Source organism: Syngnathus scovelli, chromosome 3 (assembly GCF_024217435.2).
Source record: "Syngnathus scovelli strain Florida chromosome 3, RoL_Ssco_1.2, whole genome shotgun sequence".
NCBI classification, from domain to species: Eukaryota; Metazoa; Chordata; class Actinopteri; order Syngnathiformes; family Syngnathidae; genus Syngnathus; species Syngnathus scovelli.
In genome coordinates, this window is record NC_090849.1 from 11102684 (window position 1) to 11126546 (window position 23863).

The window sequence follows — 23863 nt, forward strand, 5'->3', positions numbered from 1 at the left end:
AGTTTTACCCAACATTTGAATATTCCAAACTTGTGTGTCGGGGCCAGATTTCTACCTGTATCAATCGCTCCTGGAAATACTCGTGCATTATCAATCCAAGACACCAGATGGCCATCTTGTTCAATACAAAATAAATACCGGTGATCTGAAAGGATGTGATGTCAATATCAATACGAGGGAAAACTTCAACAGATACAAAAATTTGAGATTTATTGAACTTGAAAACAGCATAAAATTCTACCTAAACATTCAGAGTACATAAACACCAAAACAGTACACTGAAAATATCACCAACCACAAATAAAACCATGGTTACAGGTATCAAGTCAGCTGAATAGGAGCTAAAGTGTTAAGGGGTGTTTTCAGACTAAGCACAAAGGCCATGCACAAAAATAATTATCCTATATTCGTTTGATGCGCTTTTTCATCAAAACATTAATAATTTAGCTTCCAATTCTAAATACGCTTGTCTTGAGGGTAAGTATAACTGACATGACAATATTTCAGAGCCCTGTTATTTCACGCATTGGGTTTAAAAGCAAAACAAAAACGAACAGAAAAAACTGTACATGCAAAAATATTTGAAGTCACGCCAGGCATACCTCAGCACAACGTGGAAGAAATTGGGAAGAGATCACAAGCACCAGTGGGCACAAAGCCTGCTGAAGATGTCACACTGGCACATGCTCACTCGTCTGGCCTTTTGCTTCTTGTGAGAGCGGACAGTGACAATTCCTGACAGTCAAAAGCTGCTCTTTTCAAATTTCCCAAATCGGCCAAGTGAGCAGAATAGAGAAAACGGAGCAGTCAGCAGGATGTGGTCGACACCACTACGCGTGTAGGCACTCGCGGCTCTTAAACAGTGCACAGCAACAGCAGTATGGGTTAAAAGTGGTGTTCTAGTTACACCACGGAAACACATGGGACTAGCCAAGATTTGGAATTCCAGTCCCTCTTTAAGAAATCTGTTTTGCATGAGCGCAAATGTGTTTTTGATCCACATATTCCACATGGTAGACAATCTGACCAAAGGTTGCATTAACAAAAACAACTTTTAACACAGTGAGTGAAGCCTTTGCTGCTCCGTGGGTGACAACACAAGCATAAGTTTAAGATCCACTTAATATGTTTGAGATCAACTGAATTGTTGGAAGAAGCTCCAGACCAAACTAAGGAGTGTTGAAGACAAAAGATATACAGAGCTCTTTGCTACAAAATGAATCCAGAAAAGACACTTGAACAAACTTAAACTGTATGGCAATATAGAAATTCGTCATCATAGACTTGGCTCTACAAGCCCAGATTATCCATTAAAACAGTTCAGCCACCCATCTTCTTCAAGTCCCTTTTGACATCTGCCCTGTTATTGGACTAAGTGCAAAAGTCAGCCCTCTTGAACAAGACACATTCGCACCTTCTGAGACACGTTGCCTTTTAATTGCTTTCTCTATACGTGTTGATCAGTCTCGATTGTTTATCAGAAACATAAATCAATTATGAACTATTTAATAAAATGATGCTGAAATTAAATGTTTCTCTATGTACCTTGTGAATGTTTATATATATATATAAAAAAAAAAATCACAGCATAGATGCTTTCCCCACTGAATATACGCTGGGAAATGATATTTTTGTCAAAACACAGTTAGATACGGTCTCTCTGCTTACTTACACAAGTAATATTAATATGTTGCAACTGTAAAACAGTGAGTAAGTAAACCTAGTTTCCTCCCGAGTTCCATCAAAGCTTAAGGAGCAGGCCAGTAGAGAGTGAAGAGACCCAAAAAACTAAAACCAAAAACTAATGGGCTTACAAAGCTGAGGGCACAGCATTGAAGCAGAAAGTGCCATTACATGACAAGCTCAACAGCCGACATACACCTGCAACTTGTGTTATTAGAGGCTATAATAGATAGATGCTTCCTCTGTGGAGAATTGGGCCAAATGAAGGTCAGGGTGATCTCACCATATTTTTTGGAGTATTGATGGGAGTGTTGAGTGACAGGTGCATACATATCCCCACAATTACAAATTGACTTTTGATGAAAGTCACCATTGCATACAGCGCTGGTTCTGTCTGGGGATCGGTCATGATCAAAGATGGCAAACGCCACAAAAAAAATGTTCACAAAGGAGTTCCAGTAGTAAAGTGTCCTTGGCACACACTGTAAACTCTTAAGTGGCGATGGCTTTAATTCACTGAATGATGAAGCCGGGCTGCGGGGCCACACGAGAGGGGGGGGTTCTCTGTGGCAGAGCAGGTTGGTACTGCGCTAAGAAAGGATAGCCAGAGGAAACATTTGGGTAGGGCTGGCCTGTTCTGGGAGGAATTGGTGGATATGGTGATACTGCATAGTAGGGTGAAGACTGGGGGGGAACAGTTGGAACTGGATTTAGTTGTGGTACCGTCTGGGATGGAGGAGGTGGAGGCTTCCTAATGGGATGAAGTAGAGGGGATGAGTCACTGCCCGCCTCAGTGAGCTGGGAGGATGAGGGTCTGGCTCCAGCTGACATATCCTGAGACCGGGAGGTAGATACCGATGCCCGTGGAAGCTGCTGGCCCTTCATGACCATCTCCTGCAGCTTCTCGATCTTCACCCTTCGCAAGTGTGCCAACTTCCTCTGGTTCTGGTAGGAATCAATGAAGGCTTCAAGGGTCATGTCACCATCCAGGAAAGAATCAGCCATATTCTGCATTTGTGAACACAATTGGGACATACCTTTAAAGTGCAATATGTATAGGTAACCAATCTACTGCATAGATCATGTCTGAGTATTTTTTTTTCTCCCTATAAGAAAGTGTATGCAGCCTCACATGTTCAGCATTATTTTAACAATGACAAATTGCATTTTTCGTCAGTACTGCCTAAAATATCAGCACAGTATGATAGTAGTTGATAAAATGACTGATTCACGTAGCAAATGATGTCAACATTTTAACATGAAAATAATTTTGTAGACGTGAATATCAGGCAGAAGAATTACTAACAGGTTACTGGGAATGAAGCAACACATTCATGGAGACAACAATATAATTACCTCTGTTTCCTCTTCTATTTTGGCTCCTTCTGCCTGCAGTAGAGCCAAAAGAATGTCCAGCGATGTGCTTCCTGATTTGTGATCTAAAACAAAAAAATTACGAAAATGACTAGCAGATCCAAAAAGATGTTAAAAGTGATGTATACTGGGACTGATATTTTTTTTAACAGTGAAGACTGTTTTTAACATCAGCCAATGGATAAAGCTAACTTGTAATCACCACATAATATTTTTCTGAAATAATTAATAATTATAAGCCTTCTTCTTTTTGGTGTGAAAACACATGCTTGTCACATGGGGCTGAGAGAAGTTATGTAAATTGTGTCACCACTGGCCCTGTAACCAGTTCATCCCGACAACCACAAATGCTTTCTGTTTGCTCAGAACATGTTCCACTGAGTCAACTGAAACGGATCATGTTACCTGTTAATCTCTAAGGAAGGTATCTGTTATGGTTGTGCTCCTGAGCAAGCCTGAAAGTCAACACCAGTACGTACGAATCAGCACCAAAGGGCCACGTCATCGGGCAGGTACAGTGCCCTCTGTAATTACTAGCAACTGGTTAAGTCTTCTTTAGCTTCTGAGAAATTATTTTTCCCTAAATAATATAGGACCAAGTTTAAAATAAAAATAAAAAATCCAACCTTTAATTCAAGGGCAATTACCAGATTTTTCTGACTAAAAGTCGCTCCGGAATATAGGTCGCATTAGCCATAAAATGCACAATAACGTGAAAAAAAAACATATATAAGTCGCTCCGGTGTATAAGTCGCATTTTGGGGGAAATTTATTCAATAAAATCCAACACCAAGAACAGACATGAACGAGCAACAACAGGCTAAACGATAGGTATGCTAACGTGACATGAACAGAAACGAAGAGCTAAGAACGGGCCTGACGTAACATTCAGAGTTATTGAAATAACTATTACATAAATAACACGTTTATAAAACCATCTGTGTCACTCCAATTCATTAAATCCATCGATCGTCCTTTATGTCAACAATTGGTGCACACCGCTGACGGCGCTTGCACTACAAAATATTCCACAGGCCCACATAACGATATATAAATTATATATCAAATAACGATTACATAAGCAATAATATTATCCAACCATCTGTGTCACTCTAAAATCATTAAATCCATCGATCAAATTCCTCGTCCTTTGTCAACAACGCCGTGCGCGCACCCTGATGTCAGCATCGTCGTTATTCCACAGATCTAGTATATAACTATATTGTAGCGTTAAAGTACAAAGAAAGACGTGGGTTTGGTAAACAGCTCCGCGGAAGGAGGGGCGGGGCAATGATGCTCTGCCAAACCCCTGAAGCCGACTCACCAAACGAACCCCTGGGGTTCGATCGAACCCAGGTTAAGAACCACTGAACTATGTTGTCTTGAGTCAAAATATTCATACCCTGACAACACTACCTTGATGAAGTGAGGCAATCTGCAACTTGCTTTTAATAAGTGACCAAGTCATTAAATGACAGATGTTACTTAGATCTCTCGCTACAACAAGGATAAAGTCCATCATATGATTGAAACATAATCAATTGGCTTTTGTAAAGTACTAGGTGTATAGTATAAAGTTGTGATTTTTTTTAAAATGCTCAAACTGCATTGTTAGTGCCAAATAATTTTAATTAGTATCTTTGTTGTATATATTTTCTGAATTATTAAAAATAAAAATTATTTGGATAAAGTTGTTTATCTGTTAGCAGGCCACTGCTTTAGACTGATGTTTTTACTTTTTGCCATGGTATCGCTGCAGTACCATGGCAATACTGAAGTCAAAACAACACTACAATAAAGTAACTTGTAGTCTGACTTAATTACTTTCAAAATCAGGTAATTGGTAAAGTTTTTTTTTTTCAAGGTAACCGTGGCTACATAGTTGTGTCGCAGCATGTCCCTCGTAAGCACGCCTAGGTGATTTAGTTGCTTTTGTTGGAGCCACCCTAATTGCCCTACACTGTCTTCCTTTTTTGCACTCAAGGTCTTAGAGGGTATATTGCTACTGCAAAGCCACTCCTCATACATGCCTGACTCATTTCTGTGTCCTGCCATGCCATGCCCTATCGTGTCGTTTCGCATTTGCTACTTGTCACGTTCATTTCTCATTGGGTGTAGTGCTGACTTCCAACTGTCACTCCAATCATTAATATTTGTGAAATATGAAATGTTACTTTGATGAAAATGTTAATATGAAAATGATTTACTAAGCAAAAAAGCCAAACATTTTTTATCCATTTTGGGGGGGCAGGCAGCTATTTTGTTCTGGGTTTGGTCATGCGCATTTTGAATACAATCCACAAAGCTTCTGTCTTGCTTTGATGTGGATGGAGTGGGTCAAACGTTTGTGATTTCAAAAACCCTGAATATGAAGGCTACAGTGATAATTCATAAATCTAATTCCCGTTAGGTTATGAGAATCACCAAAGGTGAAATTGCAGGCGTCTTATAAGAAAGGAACTTCCTAATCAAATGTCTCTCCTCACTCCAATTGTGGGAAATCCAGCCTTCAAGTCAACACTCTTAAACATTTAAAACCAAACAGCATTGACACAGTTAATGAGCTATATCTCAAGTGGGTAGTTGCCTATTTAAAGCAGGTTCACTTTCCAGATCCATTTTTTTTCAGATTAAATACAAATAAGACTGTGAGAAAACATTGGTATGACCTTTGAGGCTTTTGCTCCCTCCCATCTTGATGAATGCCTTATATGTGAACCAAATCCTTAGAAAATAATCTCAAATATCAAAGAAAACGTGCTTTCAATTGAGCCAGTTATGTCTGTGCTAAATGAAATTGAGGTGGGAGGAACAACTGGGTGTGACTATCACTGATTTGAAATGGGATGAATGATTAAACAACGTTCACAGATGCTCTCACAATGCAAGTCACTGTTAAATTCCCGGATGTGAGGTATTACATCAGTGTGTGGTGGGCCAAGTAATTAGTCTGATTAAACACTGCTATGTCTGCAACACGGTGACAGAGGTCAGAGCATGATCGGTGCCTACAGGCAATCTTGCCTGCTGGTGATGAACGTGCCAGCTTGCGATGAAGTGCCTGCCAGTGATTGGTTAATTTTATCCAGGTGAATGTAGTATTTGGATTGCAGTGTAGAGGAGCCACCAACCTGCGATTGGCTGGCAACCGGTTCAGGGTATCCCTTGCCTACTGCCCGATAACTGCTAGGATAGGCTCCAGCACGCCCGCGACCCCCGTGAGGACAAGCGGTAAAGAAAATGGATGGATTGATGGAGGAGCCACCAACATCATGGTTGTGCACCATAAGGTAAGCTGGCAGAAATGGTTCCATAGTGGTAGATGTGGGGTGTGTGGTAGACTGTATAAAGTTATAATAACAATAATATATGATAATATGGTTCCCATATGGATTTGGACCATACGAACCAAACGTCATAGCACTTAGTGAGGACAATGTATCTGACTCAGTTTGAAAATGGCTAAATCTCAAAGCGACAAGCTGCCAGCTACATAAAGTAATAATAATAATAATACCTAATAATAATATGGTTCCCATATGGCTTTGGACCATACGAACCAAACGTCATAGCACTTAGTGAGGACATTGCATCTGACTCAGTTTAAAATGGCTGAATCTCAAGGTGACGAGCTGCCAGAGCTTGTGTCCCAAATTATATTGTTAACACTACAATTGAATGAGGACTAACAAAAATGTGTTTTGTTATACCCCTCGCTACAACTGTAGACTGTTGACGTCCATTATGAATGCATTGATTCCACCAAAAAATATTGAAAAAAGTTGGGGATAAGCCTCCATTAGGCGCCATCCACGAACAACAGGGGTTGACTGCCAGGAAATTTTATTCTGCCAAATATCTTAATCAGCCTAAAAAAATCTTTATCAGTGAAACCCTAATTGTAACCCAACATGTCCTATTTTGAACTAAAAAGCCAGTACTGAACTGCGGAAAAGAGGAAAACAAGTCAGCTCCCATCATCCACCACTCTCTCCGCCCACTGCTTCTGTTTCACACCAGGCTTTGGCAGTACAATGGCTCACTGTGTTAGAACATCCTGAGAGGCAACCGACTGTGGCGAGTCAGTGGCAGTGGGCAGACACTAATCTGGCATCCAAAAGCATAATGGACAAGAGAAAGTAATCCAATAGGAGGGCATGCGACCAATTCGCAAGACAGGGTAGAGCTTACTATTATGAAGCAATTGGAGTCGTAGCTCTGGTTGTTTTAGCCAAGCATTTTAGCATTAGCAGGTCAAGGGGATTTGACTAACATTAGCACTGGCAATGCTTTAATAATAAAACATTTATTGTATTTAAAAACACAAAGCGTGCAATTATTTTAGCTGTGTTTAGTTAACAATAAACTCTAACTGGGGTGTCATTAAACAACTTAAAAGCCGCTTAGAGATGATCGAATCACGTAACATCACACGCTTTCTGCACTTTCATAGTGTCGGGAACTTGCAAATTAAGCATTTTTCTTGGATTATAATGTTTTCAAGGTCAATCCAAAATCCAAAACAAATTGTGATTATTTGCCCGACGCTAGTAGTTAGTATATGTGAATGCAACAAAGCATATACTATCTCAAATGCAGATGAAATCAAGCCAGACTTGTGCCAGCAGAAGGAGTAGTGACTGTAGTGGTCCAGTCAAGCTGGAGAGCTATTTTGAGGCGGTAGCTAGGCAACCACTGCATCAACACAGCCAGAAGTATCATCACATTATGTTCACACACTAGAAAGCAGTGTGAAGGTGCTCCAGTAATATTACGTTTTTGGGGGTATTTTGCATCACAGCTTCTATTTGCAGTCCGCTGTGCAAAAAATAAATAAAAGAATTCTCAGAACAAAGCTTTTCAGTCTCTGAACGGGAAGTAGCCAAACTGGAAAAACAGGTTTTCCAGCACTTATTTGTTCAAAGAAATAACAGAACATGGCAACAACATGTTCAATTTCAAACCCATTCAAAATTGATGAATGATATGGACCATAGCATCACGATATTAACACATATGTGTAAATGTGAGAGCTCAGATTCATGCTTTAAATTCTTAATTCGCTACTAATGTTGACGAATGGAATTAAATGGTCACTCCTTGTACTTTTCTGAAATAAAGGCATAACATAGTCCAACAAAGGAAAAACAACATACAATTGGTAAATGGCAGGCACTTAACAACCTATTGGAACAGCAAGTTCCATCCCTCTGCTTTTGTTTTATACCCAAGACATTTGGGTTTTAGATCAAAAAGTGAAGATCAGAAATGTTGAAAATTTCAGTTTGTATTTCAAGAAGTCCAATCACCCCCGATAACAAATTTGCTGGATCAATGACTACAGCTTTTTCTGGGAGAATGGACTTCTTTCGAGGTTGTAAACAATGTTGTGTCGTGTTGGGGGTGTGGCTTAGCTAGAGATAGAGGGGAAAAAAAATGAAACAGCATGTTGGCATATTTCAACAGGGTTTGTGTAAGAATGGACGCGAAAAAAAAGTCATCCGACTGAATATGTGAGTAAACTCATTCTACGATCGTAAATGTTAAAAGAAAACAACTTGAATGACAACTTTTGTGTTGTACAGTCACAAGTGCACCTCATAAAATCAAAGCTATTGTGGTGATCATGGTAATAATCAAGGGGACAATAGGAGGAATGTGCATCGGAATTTTGGTGGCAATTGGTCTTCAGACGTTTAGCAACCCTTAAGTTGTTACAGGTCATTGTCGGACAGACTCTACTCCTGCTAGCTCCTATGGCTTGTCCAGGCAGAATTAGCTTCAGGCGGCTAAACGAACAAGATTAGCTGAACGATTTTAGCTTAGCAGCAGCCAGACATGGAGCTTTGTGCCACAGCCAAAAAACTCTGAGCCCACCGCACACCGTGTCAGCCAGCCAACCACCGCTGGTGATGTAGAGATGAGGACCTCCCAGCTGTGTTGTCGAGCCGGCCCATGTGCGTCGTCTTGTTACCAGTCAGTTAAGTTACCAACCGTCAACTGTAATTCTGATACATTAAGAAGGTAGAGGCACATGTGAATTCTGTTGTAATTGAAACACCATTTTCCGCATTTGGATGTAAATATCCTCAAATTAAAGCTCAGAGTCGGAGAGTTTGGGTTTTACCTGTGAAAACTGGGTTTGTTGTTACACAAACATGAGGAACTGAGAGCTGTTTAAACCATAGTGAAGTTGAGAGAAGAGGCAGAGGGAAGCGGAATTGCCAAAGGTATCAACAGCAATTGATGAGATCATTCAATGTTGGACTGTGTTATGGCACACGCAATAAAGAAATAAACTGCCTTTATACCTAGAGTCGACTTGCGCAGCTGATAGGCTTCAAAGTTTTCCTGAAGGCAGCCATATCTCTTGATAAGAGTCTCTTTCTTGAGCTCCAGTCCAGGTTGGAGGGTAAGGTTTTCCTCTGCCAGGGTTCTGTTGCTAACAAGTGTTTTCTCTTTGCTCTGCTGTACTTCCTGCATCTGTAACAAAAGAATGTTACGGCTGTATTTTAGCATGACGGGAATCAAGCCTGAGATTAGCTCAAAGTTCAAACCACAAAAAAACAGAACACCATGATATGAGAAAAACATAATGGATGTTAATTTTTTTTTAATACATCTTTATTTATATAGCACTTTAAAAACAACTGCAGTAGTAACAAAGCGCTTTACAGGACAGAAAGTCGGATGGCCTACTTCTATGTCAGCATATCATATTTTATATGATATTATATACACAACCGTTCAAAACTGAAAATGGGCCTTTATACACCTATTTAGATACTGCATTAAAAACCAGAAAACCAGACGTTCAGACGCTAGAATAGTTATTTACCACATTAAGAATGTATAGGCATATTCCTGGGTAGTTTGTTATCCTTGTTGAAAAACAACAATTTCATTTTAAAAATAAGGACATTCGTAAGTGACGCCAAGCTTTTGAATAGTAGTGGGTGTACGCCTGCGCGTGTACGCACACACACACACATGCACACACACATACAGCCTTCGTCCGTTCTCACACCACCAGACTTACAAACAGCTTTGTCCACCAGGCTGTAAGGATGCTGAACGCTCTTCCTTCAGCTGCATCAAGGCTGTCATGAAGCCGAGGAACCCGCAGTCTTCACTCCTTTATTTTATTAATATTATATTTAACTGAATGTCATGCACTGTCTCGTTGCTGCATGACTGATGTTATACATGGAGTTATTTTACTACTTGTTGCTCAACTCTTATCACGGGCACTTTTACCTGATTAATGTCACTGCAGTATTAGGGTGAAGTTAACATTAGGTTTTCTCTCCTTTGACAGTATTGTTATTTGGGGTCTATGTCTTGTCTTGTTATCACCGTGGGATACCAAGGAATGTAGTTTTGATTCCTTTGTATGTCTGGTACATGTGAAGAAAATGACAATAAAACAAGACTTTGAAATTTAGGCATTCAAACAACAGGCTGAATGTGCAAATGAGGAAAGCAATATGTAAGAATAAGACCAGTGGGAAGTTGAACAAGTATCATACAGTTCGAAACAATGGAATGTATTTGAGAGCGACTCTGCATGCATTGTTTGGTTATTGCAAGAATCAGAGGAAACATGTTATACTGGACAAGCAGCTAAATATATGACATACCATTGTCTTGTCTGTCTTTACAAGAGCCAGTTTGCTCTTTCGTCACAGCTCGTTAAAGATGGAAATCTATAAATAGCATCAATAACTGCAGGCCTAGTTTCTGGAAAAAAACGAATATTTTCTAAGGGAAACCCTTATTTTCGACACACTTCATCCATTTTCTATACTGCTTACCCTCATTGGGGTTAGCCAGAGCCTAAGTTCGGATCTCGAACCTCGGAACTGTGAGGCCGCTATGCTAAGTACTCATCCCAACACAATGGTACAGTACACAACCCTCTCTTGAACAACAGTTGTAAAGTGTCAAGGTTGATACTTTAGAATTACAATCTTTGTCATAGCAGATATACAGGGATTGATTTGAATCATTAATTTGCCAGATTGTAATGAATTTTGAAATAAATGGGCAAACAAAAGCTTTAACTAAATTGTTATATTATGTGTGCTTGTTGTTTAGCGCGTTAGCGTGGGCAGCATTTCTACAACAGCCCTCTTTTTGTTGAGCGGAAAATGTCACTATTGTCGGACTCGCTACGATGGGAGGGCTTGAAAGAGCTGCGACACAAGGAGACTCGATGTGGACAGGAATAAGAGTAAGCACTTAAAAGTAAAGTCAAGTGACAGATGACTATATTGAACTGGAAGATTGAGTCACGTTTTTTCCCTGTGTGTTACAAGCCAATAGAAAAAAGTTGGGCTGTTGGGGTAAGGGTGGGCAAACGTTTTGACTTGCAGGCTGCTATGGGTTCTACACTTTTATCAAGCGCCTGGGCCAGGAACATTTGGATGAGGATTTGGGCTAGATATACTAAACCGCCACATAGCCTCTTTGCACATTTGAAAGGCGCTGTCCTTGGTGCACACTGTTAGTAAAGCAGGTTATACATTTATTTGCGTGTGCTATGCGGTCATAAATGTGTAACCTGCTTTACTAACAGTGTGCACCAAGGACAGCGCCTTTCAAATGTGCAAAGTGGCTCTCATCAAGGTAGTACGTTTGTGTCACTTAATATGCAAGATGCAGCGTATACTGCATCTTGCATATTCTACATATTCAAGTTTACTACTTGGCACAATACTGGGAAGAGGAAATATAACTAGATGAAAACAGCACACATACACTAATTGTATCAAATCTGGAGTCTGTATCTGTTTTGAATCATTTTCAATTGAAGGCACAAAGTAATGAACAATTTCTGAAAAAAGATCAATGATAACAGTTTTAACAAAAGATTGTTACAAAACAAAATACACAATCTCGAGCATTTTTGCAACGCTCTTGCCTTGAAGTTTGCGGGGTGAAAAAAAAGTTCTGATGCCTCTGTACATTAGTCGCTAACCTCTGTGCAGTCGCCACTCGTTCTTGTGTTGACTGCATGCTAGTTAAGAAATTGTTTTCGAATACAAACATTGGGTAGATCAGACAAAGTGATGGATTTTAGTTGACCTTCGAGGTTCTGTGGCAATTCTGAATATTTATCAACTCTGTTAACTTCTAAATCAGGGGTCACCAACATGGTGCCCGCGGGCACCAGGTAGCCCGTGAGGACCCCATGAGTCGCCCGCAGGACTGTTCTAAAATTAGCTCAAATAGCGGCACTTGTTAGTGAGCTGCATCTATTTATTTTACAGTCAAACCTCGGTTTCCGAACGTCCCGGTTCTCGAAAAAATCGTAATTTGAACAAAAAATTCGAGGTTTTTTTTGCTTCGGTTGTTGAACAAAATTCGGAGGTCGAACCTCACGAGATGAGCCGGGAGGACCCGAGAAAACCCGACCGCACGGCCCGGATGCCGACTGAATCAGTAGTTATTGTATTTTCGTTACTTTGAGGATTGTATTAGCCCCTAATCATGCCTCCAAAGAAAGCAAGTGGGAGCAGAAAAGCCGTCCTAAAACACAAAGACGCTCTTAAAGCAATGCGACACTGAGCGCCCGGCGCGCTGCAGTTGCGCGATCGGACCAAATAAAGCTCCCCGCGCACTGAAGTCCACTTAAATTTTAGAAAGTACATCAGGACTTTAAAAATATTTTCTAAATTTCAGCGACGGCTCTGTCACAATAATGCGACCAGCGCTGTGCAGTTGCGCGGTCGGCGACGCGGTACGGTTGCGCGTTCGGTGGTGCGCTGCAGTTGCGCGATCGGAGAAAAATGCGCAAATGAAAAAAATGTTTAAAAAAAAAAAGGGGGGGGGGGGGGTTTTAGTCTTGGAACGGACTAAAATTTTTTCTATTATTTGTAATGGGAAAAATGGATTCGGAATTCGACCGATTTGCTTCTCGAACCGCCTTCTGGAACGGATTGTGGTCGAAAACCAAGGTTTGACTTTATTTTTGCTATTCTTGTTAAAATCACATACATGAGAACTGGAAATGACAATAATAACAAAGTGAAAGCTAAATTGAGTAAATTGGCTATTTCAGAAGTGTGTGTCAAACTGGTAGCCCTTTGCCTTAATCAGTACCCAGGAAGTAGCTCTCGGTTTAAGAAAGGTTGGTGACCCCTGTTCTAAATACTGCAGCCTACCACAATTATCTAGCTACAAAGAAGAGAGTAGAGTAGGTTCAGCTTTGGGAATGGGGATGACTAAAATATGTAAACAAGTCCCAAAAAACTCTGGCACATGAGATGAAACAATAATACAACATGATTTCTATTTTTGCCGTTGTCAGTAATGACATTAACAGTCCTATCTATTATCCTTACACAAAGAGCGCTTCATGTCTGTTGACATTTTGAGTTTCACCTAAAATTCAACATTCACTTTGCCTTTAAAGTTCTTACAACAAACAACAAAAGCAGGCATTGACATCACAAGTAAGGTATTGTGTATGAAAAGAAACATTATGGTGGTGCACTTTGGTGGCAAGCTTAAGTTTCAGTTAATGACCGCGTGACATCCACTCTCTTTGTTTCCATTCAGTGTCTTTTAGAAAGAACCACCAACCAGACAGCACCTGTGGACGTCTTTACTAGGTTGCTTATCTACTTATGAATAACATAAGTCAACAACTATATTATTAGAGTAAATATGAAACTCACACGCTGTCGTTAATGGAAAAAGAACATCACAGAGATTGACAGAGAGGGTGTGGAACAGCGACAGAAAGACTGACTCACAACCCAGTAATCCTTAAACTTTGGAAAGGTGAAATAAATGTAGCGCACTTCAAAACTCTACCTTACGATTGACTGCCGGGGCCTTTTGTCACAGGTCATACATTGACATCACAAGAATTTCAAAACCACACATCATCCTAAATTATGTAAGCATATCCTAAGTAAAAACGCTAAATTCGTCCGTTTACGCATCATGTTTAATGATTGCAATTAACAACTTATAAATATACTATGTAGTCCTCACTTGGCCATATGATACGATCATGTAATAAATGATTACGATCGCCATGGTTACCCAGTCTCAAGTCTCGATTGTAAACCAGATCGAGTCAAGTCTTGAAATACCGAATCCCGAGTTAAAATCAACAATTTAGCGTGACAGCGTTTCGGGAGTTTCTGTTTAGTGGAAATCGTGTTCTCGGAAAATATGAAAACAGGTTAATGCCTGTTACTTTAGATCATGTGATCAGATTATCATTAGACAATAATTAGCAGGTTTCCCAAGTGATCTGGCAGGACAACACAAATCTAACAGTGCCGTAGGTCGGAAACTTCTTGGCATGTTTTCGCGTGACTCACCATGACAGTGCTTCTTCCTTATGAGGGTCTCACTCAAATTCCAACGGATTCATTAAAAATGCAGGTTTTTATTAGGGCGAGGAAAATAAAACCCTAGGGCGATGTTGTCAACTGAATACACTAATAAGAAGACTTAAACAATCCTTGACGCAATGTTAACACTGTGAACATTGTTCAACATGTACGACTACTTTGAATGTACAAATTTATGGCTGTATTTACAATACAATTACAAAATTTCATGCAATTACTGGGGGTGTTTTGTGAGAAAACAAAAGATTCAGAAAACCTCAAACGACGGGAGCCAGTAGCTAGCAACTACATTAGCAAGAGCTTAACATACCTCGTCCATCTCTTGAATCATTTTGGTAAGTTTTTCGTCGTCCTCTAGCATTTCATTGAGCTGAGTCAACGTGTACTCGCTGAACTTGTTGGAAAAGCTCGACATTTTTGCTGTCGTCGAGTATTTCTTCACTGCCGCGGTCACTGTTCTCGCCTGTTTGTGACAGCTGACTGAGCTTCTCCTTCAGGAAGTACATTGCATATAGGCCCAATGTTGCTTTCAGGGCCCGTCGGAAATACATTCTTCATGTCTTTTAATACGCATTTGCAAGAAATACCGTAAAAATTCTATCAAATCATAATACATAAACCATTTCAGAAATGAAGCAACGAGGAAATAAATTCAAATCAAATAGCCAACAATGAGGAAATTAAAAAAAAAAGCCATTTCATCAAACTGTCTGACTATCAAGCAAACTTGAAAGGGTTTATAGACAAGAAAATTCTTAGTCTTTTTTTTCACAACAGGTGTACGAAATAACCGTGAGATAAAGGAGTATGCTGTCTTTCTGTGTTATTTAGTTATTTATTTATCGCTGTAATACAATCTCAACCAGAACACCCACACGCGTCCAATTGTCCATAAATGCAGCATTTGGCCTTAATCCATCAGTACTTTACACACTAGATAAATAATTTAATAAAAGAGTGAAGGGAACACTGATATCCCACCCACCTCCAGATGGATTAAATATTCCATTTGAAAATCTTTATTGAATACATGTATTTGATCAGAACAAATTGGTTCGGAATCAATCAAAATAAAAGGGATGTGTGGTATTTAAAATTGTGTCTACTGTCTACTACGGGAATCGCCCAGAAAGGATGCAAGAATGCATAATTATAGACTTTGAGCATTATTGAGTATGAATGTCTGGAGTATGGTGTTTGGAAGATGGTAGCAAAATCATAAGATACAAACACAACATTATATGAATATACAATCGGGAGAAATTCTGCCCTAATCAGTTTCGTAACCCTTATGGAAATGACAGAATGAATGACAGAAAATTACATGTCAGGGGTGCATTGCTTTAATTTGTGGATAATGGCTCCCACTGGGTTTTTGAAATTGCAAAATCTCAAAAAAGTGTTTCTTTGCCTTTTTCAGACTGCTACAGACTTTATACACTTTGTTTCCCATGTGTTCTTAAAGTTCCTTGTATTGTAGCATTGACCTTGTAGTCCCACTTTACATTGACAGGCACTCGAGTGATTTCTCAACCCAAGTGTGACTATAGTGAAACAAAACATAGCTGTTCTAAACCTGCGGAAAATGTCGAGGAGCAATTTCTGTATTTTTTCATAGTGGGCTACATAGGTTTGGATTCTATTTGTCCTAACTAAATTCAATATTCATTTAGAAACGTCGTTTTGCATGAGTGTCATTGTGAGATATAAACTTGTTTTATGAGCCAAAACATAGCAGAATGCTTTTCCACAGAACACAAAAGATGAAGTCATCAGTATTATTGTCAAAGTATTGTTTATATTTGGTGAATGATTAAATAACAAAACAGCAAGAAACAATTCCACATAATTTGTTCTCAATAGCGAGGATTGTACTCTTGATCGCTTGCACTGCTGCTTTGTCTGCTATGCTGATGTCCTCCATCAGGTTTCCAGGAGGAACTCTCTGCAAGATTTAGTACTTCATCGCCCGTCTCTATGCCCAGAACCTGTCGTTGCACCAGTTTGTAGTACAGCCCCCCACTGGCCATCAGCTGAGCATGAGATCCCTGTTCAGCCACACGGCCCTTATCGATCACTATGATGCTGTCTGCTCTCTCCACAGTGCTGAGCCGATGTGCAATCACTAACACCGTGTGCTCCCTAATGATGTTGTTTAGAGCTTGCTGAACCTGTAGGAACCATAAGATTACAGAAAAGATCAATCAATTAAATCAAGTTTATTACTATTATTTTTAATAATAATTTCTAAATCCTCCAACGGTGGAAACCCCAAAGACAGATGCTACTGAAACAAAAGCAATGCTGCTTTAATTTTAATATGGTGGACGTATGCGGTCAAACTATATCATACTGTCTACATCATGATGTTTGAGTACCTATAATGAGTTGATTTCAACCCATCAATACAAAAAAATTAAAAACAAAGAAAATCTATTTTTTTTTTTTCCACATGCTTAAAATGAAGTCTGACAATGTAGACAGACATCATTTTGAATAGGTGCTACAAAAGGCCTCAAACAAATCTAAATCAAAACACAACCAGAATGAATCCTTTAATTTTTGCTAGGCTTGCTCGATACTGACGTTCTAAAGTCATGAACTCCTAAATTTAGTGTGACTTTACAGGAGTTTTTTTTCCTAGTGGTAGTGCATTTAGCTTAAAGGTATTAGAGAGGGTCCTATATAGAATTTTATTGTAATATTTCTCCCCACATACCACTGACAGACTGTTAAATAGGTCGTCTTAAAATACTTTATATTAATATATATAAACCGTGCACTCTGTGGTACCAGAAAAACCTCAACCAATCATTGTCAGCATGAATAATGGCAACGTTGGTCAGTTACCTTGTCAATCAATCTGTTTTCTGTGTTTTATTTCCTTTTTGATATCAAAACTCGCTCACTTCACTGTGTGAAATACTGCGCATGTGCATAGCTTGTGATTAAAATACCGCAAATTTTGGACACTCTGGCTTAGTTGTAGCGTTCCTGCTTGATTTCTGTGTGAAAACGACTGATGAACGTCGTGATGATGAAGGTTCTCGCAAAAGAAAGCCTGTTGTTGACGTCTTTGAGAAGACAAATTCAAATATGGCACTCGTGCATGCAAGTGTGCAAGGCGTTTCCTAAAAAACAACAGGGGAGGAGGGACTTATGCAGTATGTATTCAAAAACGGACAAATAGGCTCTTCTCTCTGAGCTGTTGGAAAGATCGTCTGTTATGTCTTTTAGGTGCATTTGACTTCAAAGGTTCCACTGGCTGGCATACATTTATTCAAACTAAGTTAAGGGATTTTATTACATCTCAAGAGTGTCTTCATTTGCCCATCAGTGCTTTGGACCGTTTTTCACTGGGAAAAAGCAATGTTACTCACAATGTGTTCACTCTCAGCATCCAAGGCACTGGTCGCTTCATCCAGGATAAGAACACGAGGGTGTCGTACAAGAGCTCTTGCAATGGCCACCCTTTGTTTTTGCCCACCTGACAACTGTGCACCTTTCTCGCCAACACCTAGCAAAAAGTAAAATGCATTCAGTGAGAAAGGATATATTTGATTCCTTGACACCATTTAAGGAAAACTAGCACAAGACTTAACAACATTACATCTATTCTAGAGAAAATAGATTTGAAAGACAGAAATTAACAGATGCAATAATAACTTGTTTGATAGCCTTGGGGCAGGTCCATGATGAAATCATGCGCATTCGCTTTTGTGGCTGCCTCTACGACAGCCTCCATGGGGACATCCGTCAGACCATAAGTGATGTTCTCCTCAATTGTTCGGGCAAAAAGCACTGGCTCTTGGCCCACAAGCGCCACCTGCATAATGATAATCATTACTAGAAATGTAACAATATATTTTCAAGTCCTGCAGCATATCATTAAAACATTGATATATTGGTCAATCAGCAATAATGTATTAATTAAAGGGAAGTCAACCCCAAAATTTTGTTCACATTAATATGTTGTATGTGCCCAAATTAGTCTAATTATGGCATTTTGATTAATATTGCATTTTTGGAATATAAGCTAAGCAGCCAAATTCACCCATATTTATCCATTTCAGGGGGCGGCCATTTTGCCACATGCTGTAGCCTGAAAATGACATCACAGTTGCCAGGTCTCATGTCACAACCAATCATGGCTCACCAGTTATCTGACGCTGAGTCGTGATTGGTTGTGACCCTGGAAACTGCGACGTCTTTTTCAATCAACAGCAAATGGCAAAATGGCTGCCCTGTGATGGATAAACACATGTGGGTTTTGCCTGTTTATTTCACAGTCCACAAACGAAACATTCATCAGAAAACCGTGTTTTGACTCGTTCGGCTGCACAGATCATATTACTACAAAGAAAAATTGGGGGTTGATTTCGCTTTTAGTATTGGTGTCACTGTCTCCTATTGGCATTTCTATATATTTTCTCAATGTCACAGCAGAATGCCAGATTTTCTCCCTGGCGGTCTGACATGGACTGACTTGAGAATGGAGGTCACAATGCAGGAAGGTGTGAACAGGCTTTCCATCCAAGAGGACTTGACCCTGCTGAGGAGCATAGAAGTTTTCCAATAGGTTGACACAGGAGCTCTTTCCACTGCCAGAAGGTCCTACCAGGGCAGTCACCTCGCCCGGCTTTAGAGTGAATGACACTCCCTGCATCAGACCAATTATTATTAAAACAACTTGAGTTATTACGCTGTAGGGTATATACAATGTGCTATATACAATGCGTATAGTTATAGAAATTACCTTAAGGATTTCGATCTCTGGCCGAGTAGGGTAGGCAAATTTGATATCTTGAAAATCCACCAGACCAGTGAATGTCTCCAGAGTCTCTGTGCCATCTGCTGGGTGATCCGGTTTTCTGTCCAAGTAGTCGAAAACCTTTTCAGCGGCCCCTACGCCCTGCATGAGGCCCGAGTAAACTGACGCAATGTTCTGCAAGATGAAGTGCACAAGTATTTAGCAACAGATTATGAACCTTGTCATTGATTAACTGCAGAATAGTAGCATAGGAGAAAAATGAATTGAAGTTAATTACCGACAAACATTCCCCCATTTCAAGCATGTATATAAAAAATGATAACAATTGGCTGCTTTCCATCTGACCAGTAACCACAAGGTGGCCACCATAGGCGAGGATGGTCACCTCTAGAGCGAGCTCTGAGATCTACAAAACAGAAAGACTTGATAAATACCCACTCTGTGACCATTACCAAGGAAATCAACGAAATCTAATACCTACACAGCTGGACCACATATAGCAAGCATATGCCAGGGCTTGTTTCTTGTTGAGATAGTACATGACAACGAGCTTGCTGTAGTAGGAGTCAGCTTCTCGATGCTCGTTAGCGAAGCTTCGCACTGTCTTCATGGCGGAAATGGTTTCTTCTGCAACTTTGTTAGCCTTTGCAAGTGTTGTCTGTACCTCTTTAGTTAGTTTCTGGAAAAAATACAGCGTAATTTGATCCATCTTAAAATAAAAAAATATATACATAATATTAATTAAAAAACTGTTAGATTACCTTGTAGTAATTCCCATAATACGCTGAAAGAACGGCAATAAAAGGAAGTCCCATCATGTTCACTAATGTTAGCTTCCAGGACATCCCAAACATAAAAATGAGAAAGCCAACAGCTTTGATGGCGCTCCTCAAGAACACATTAATGTTCTGGGAGATGAGGTCACTCACTTGGGTGGTGTCAGCTGACAGACGTGAAGTGATATCACCTGAAAAGTGATAAATAGATTAGAATATTAAATATTAAAAGGGATTGGGGTTTTGGTAACACTTAACTTTACCTGTATGGTTCTCGTCAAAAAAACCAATATCCTGTTTCATCAGAGTTCTAAAAAGATGGTTCCTGAACCGAAGATTCAGTCGTGCAAATGTGAGTGTAAACACTCCTCCACGCACGCCGACTGCAATTGAACTGAATGGAGGAAAAGTGATCTCGTCAGGCATTTTATTTAATTTAAGCTTTTTTTTTTTAAGAAACATTGTGGCCTGCTGCATGTATACCTACAGTCAATGTACAATACAATGTTAACTGACAAAAAATTTTACCGAATTACCAATATGTCAGATTAAAAATGTACAAACGAAAAGAACACAGCGCTAATTTGAACCAGCACCAAATGGTTCTTATGCTAAAGTCTGATTCCCACTTCCTGCACATACCATTCAGTTAACTTGATTGTTTATTGTCTGTAAACATTAACAATGCTTATCAGAGTGCCCAAGTCCAGTCCTCAAGAGCCCCTATCCAGTCTGTTTTAGATGCATTCCTCTTCCAACAAACCTGGTTTAAACCATCAGCTCACTAGCAAGCTTTGCAGATGATGATCCCTCATTTGAATGACGTGTGTCAGATCTAAGGAAACATCTAAAACAGGCTGGATAGGAGCTCTTGAGAACTGGACTTGGGCATCCCTACTTTATATTAATGACCCACACCAATTATGCTTTTCCATGCTGGTTTTGCATAAACTGCTTATGCTGCTCGATATATATTCCTTCTAATCTAACAGACAATGAAGACATGTTATTTTAGTGTACAACACCACATACAAATACAGAAAGTACCTGGTAAATGCCAGGATTGTCAGTGTGATAGCCGGTTTAGCAAAGTATTCCATGCTCTGATGGACCACAATGCTATCTATAGCCTTGCCATAGTAATAAGGTATGAAGGCTTCACCTGCAAGTGGAAAAAAATCAAAGAGACAGTCATAGTGGAAGCCACACCAAGATTAGTCATCATCATTGTTACCATTAGTCATCATCATTGGTTATTTCCATCTGAACAACTAAATGATACTAGTAATTAACCAGTGATTTTTTAGGCATACTGTGGGTTTGGACCACTTCAAGTTGCCCGACAGAGGCCACTGTCAACGTGGAACCCTGCTAATCAGACATGAGTGAATTTGTCTGCACGAATGAAGAAAGGGCCAACTGACCATTTGACCAGGAAGTACAGTTCACGTCAGTGGGTGTTAAAAGAGAGCGCACAAGATGGTGTCAAAACATGCATTGATAATCATCATTGTTAATCATAGCATGCTACCGTATTTTCCGGACTATAAGGCCTCCTAAAAACCTCAAATTTTCTTAAAAGCCGACAGTGCGCCTTATAGTCAGGTGCGCCTTATATAAATTCCGGCCCGCGGGTCTAAATTTAAACTGGCCCGAAGCATTGTGTCATAAAATCAATCATAAGTGGCCCGCTGAAGACTATGAATCATGAATCAAAAAGACTATAGATCATTATTTTATGATTTTAAAGTAATTTGTTGCATCTGAAGTTGAAATAAAAAAGATAAAATGGAGAATGATTTGATTTGGATTAAAAATCTGACATGATGCAACCTGGCCTGTTTACTGCAGTCACAAATACCAATATCACCCTTCTTATTCATACAACAATAACAACAATAAAACAAACTTAATACATCTAATAAAAAAATGCATTCAACTTTCATAAAATTGTTAATTTATTATTTTAATCTTTATCTTTAACTTTTAAAATTTACTGATCTGACTGTTTTGTTTTGTACTTATTAAAGTAAGCTTTACATGATTATTTTGTGTTGTGTCATATTAACATTATTGATATATTGTTTTCACTATTTCAAGTTATTATATTGTGATTGCATTAATGGTGCGCCTTATAGTCCGGTGCGCCTTATATATGGACAAAGTTTTAAAATGGGCCATTTATTGAAGGTGCGCCTTATAGTCTGGTGCGCCTTATAGACCGGAAAATACGGTAGTTTAAAAACAGGAAGCACCTCATCAGAAATCCAACTAGATACTCACACACAGCAGAGATGATGAGGAAGATGATGGCTACAGTTAACAGTCCTCCATCTTTTTTCGAGTAGTTCAGCAGACGGCCAAGAGTAGCTCCTGTGTTGGTCTTTGCAATTGCTTTCTTCTCTTGCTTGTTCTTCCTCTCCCTGCACACCCCTTCCTCCTCCTCCTCCTCTTCACAATCTGACTGAAGCAACTTCTCAGTGTCCTCGCGACGTCCTTGTTTACGGGTGTCATGGTTTTCCCGACCAAGAACCCACCACAGTACCAGAACTGCCAGTGAGGAGAAACAGGTCCAGCAGATCAGACTCAAAGACCAGGGACGATGAGATAGGGGCCCAAGTTCACTCAGCATCAGCAGCTTGGCCAGCGTATACGTTATTATGGTCTGGCAGACTAAGAGGATGAGGGTGTTGAGTTTAGTCACCCTGTGTGGACCATCCTCTCTGTTCCACAGCACTCCAATGGAAGCACCCAGCAGGAGACATGCTCGAAGCAGCGCAGTCCCCCAAATGTCCAACATGGACTGCAGAATGCTGAAGTTCAAGCCGTCCTCCACAAATATGATCAAATGTGATCCATGTGCATAAAGGACTGTGGCAATAATGAGGTCCAGTAGAATGTATGAAATAGTACAGCTCACATTTATTTTAGTACCCATGCCGATTACTTTGTCAAGAACTAATAGAACTCCGTGTTGTAGGGGGAGGACTTAAGGGTTTTGGGCCAATTATAGACCAAAATCCCTCATTGTTATTAACCTCTAACGTTCTACCGGCCGTTTTACATAAAGCACTAAGAAAATAACTCCGTAACAAAATGACACCAACAAAAATAAATATCCTTTGTGGATTATTTCGGGAACATTGACAGTTCTCACCCACTATTTTGAGCTAACCATGATAATTCGCTTACAGCAGCGTGCTGGTCTCTCTGGTGGCAAGTCTCATGCAGGCACTGCTGTCTCGATGTTAATAAAGTTCGACGAGGCTTACCGCGGTATATGCTGAATAAAAAGTCTCAGAATGACTCATATCATAATAGCAAAAAATAAATAAAAATAAAATATGTAAACCCCGCTGCGTTCACTTGTCACGCCAAGTGCACTTGCGACGTCAAATAATGGGAGCGTTTGTATCGACGTAATGGAGTGCCCTCGTATTAAATCCTAGTACGTTGCCATTTACTTGTGAAGTAATTCACGTTACTGCGGCGCCACTCCAGTCGCTTCGTGTTCCGGTTATTTGGGGAAATTAAGAATGACATTGTACATGAAAATGAGCGTGTCTGACGCGGAAGGAAAGTGTAAAGCTCCGCCCACATTATGCGTTCAAGAACACTAAGCCGTGAATGTTAAAGACAACGTCAGCGATGCATTACATTACATCGTGATGAAAGCCTTTTAAATGGTGTACGGCATACTTTTATATATAGAATTGTTTATACGTATTTGAAATACAATGCGCATTTCAGCCTCCTGATAGTCAGCCCGCAAGTTCTTTGCTAAAACCCGATTAGATAGCTCTGCAATATACTGTATACAAATCGACTGGCGAACATTAACCTTTTAAATACTGCAGGGTTAAATACACTAAAAATATTTTTTTTTA

General features: G+C 39.8%; 2 protein-coding genes across 3 annotated transcripts; both read right to left on the reverse strand.

Annotated features, from left to right (window-relative positions):
- Positions 1 to 193: 193 nt before the first annotated feature.
- On the reverse strand, positions 194 to 14942 carry vps37ba (VPS37B subunit of ESCRT-I a). The gene is made up of 4 exons (XM_049716574.2): positions 14740 to 14942; positions 9369 to 9540; positions 3040 to 3122; positions 194 to 2691 (listed from the first exon to the last, which is right to left on the reverse strand). Exons 1-4 carry the CDS (start codon positions 14842 to 14844, stop codon positions 2197 to 2199), a joined length of 855 nt encoding a protein of 284 aa, XP_049572531.1. The 5' UTR covers positions 14845 to 14942; the 3' UTR covers positions 194 to 2196.
- A 1265-nt stretch (positions 14943 to 16207) lies between these two features.
- On the reverse strand, positions 16208 to 23568 carry abcb9 (ATP-binding cassette, sub-family B (MDR/TAP), member 9). Of its 2 annotated transcripts, XM_049764241.2 has the most exons (12): positions 22260 to 23568; positions 21024 to 21138; positions 20240 to 20370; positions 20130 to 20167; positions 19962 to 20033; positions 19682 to 19879; positions 19478 to 19606; positions 19186 to 19374; positions 18916 to 19089; positions 18096 to 18255; positions 17810 to 17946; positions 16208 to 16600 (listed from the first exon to the last, which is right to left on the reverse strand). In XM_049764241.2, exons 1-12 carry the CDS (start codon positions 22912 to 22914, stop codon positions 16286 to 16288), a joined length of 2313 nt encoding a protein of 770 aa, XP_049620198.1. In that variant the 5' UTR covers positions 22915 to 23568; the 3' UTR covers positions 16208 to 16285. The 2 variants fall into 2 exon arrangements, with proteins under 2 accessions (XP_049620198.1, XP_049620196.1); XM_049764239.2 differs by having other exon boundaries at positions 19962 to 20167; positions 22260 to 23567.
- Positions 23569 to 23863: the final 295 nt, after the last annotated feature.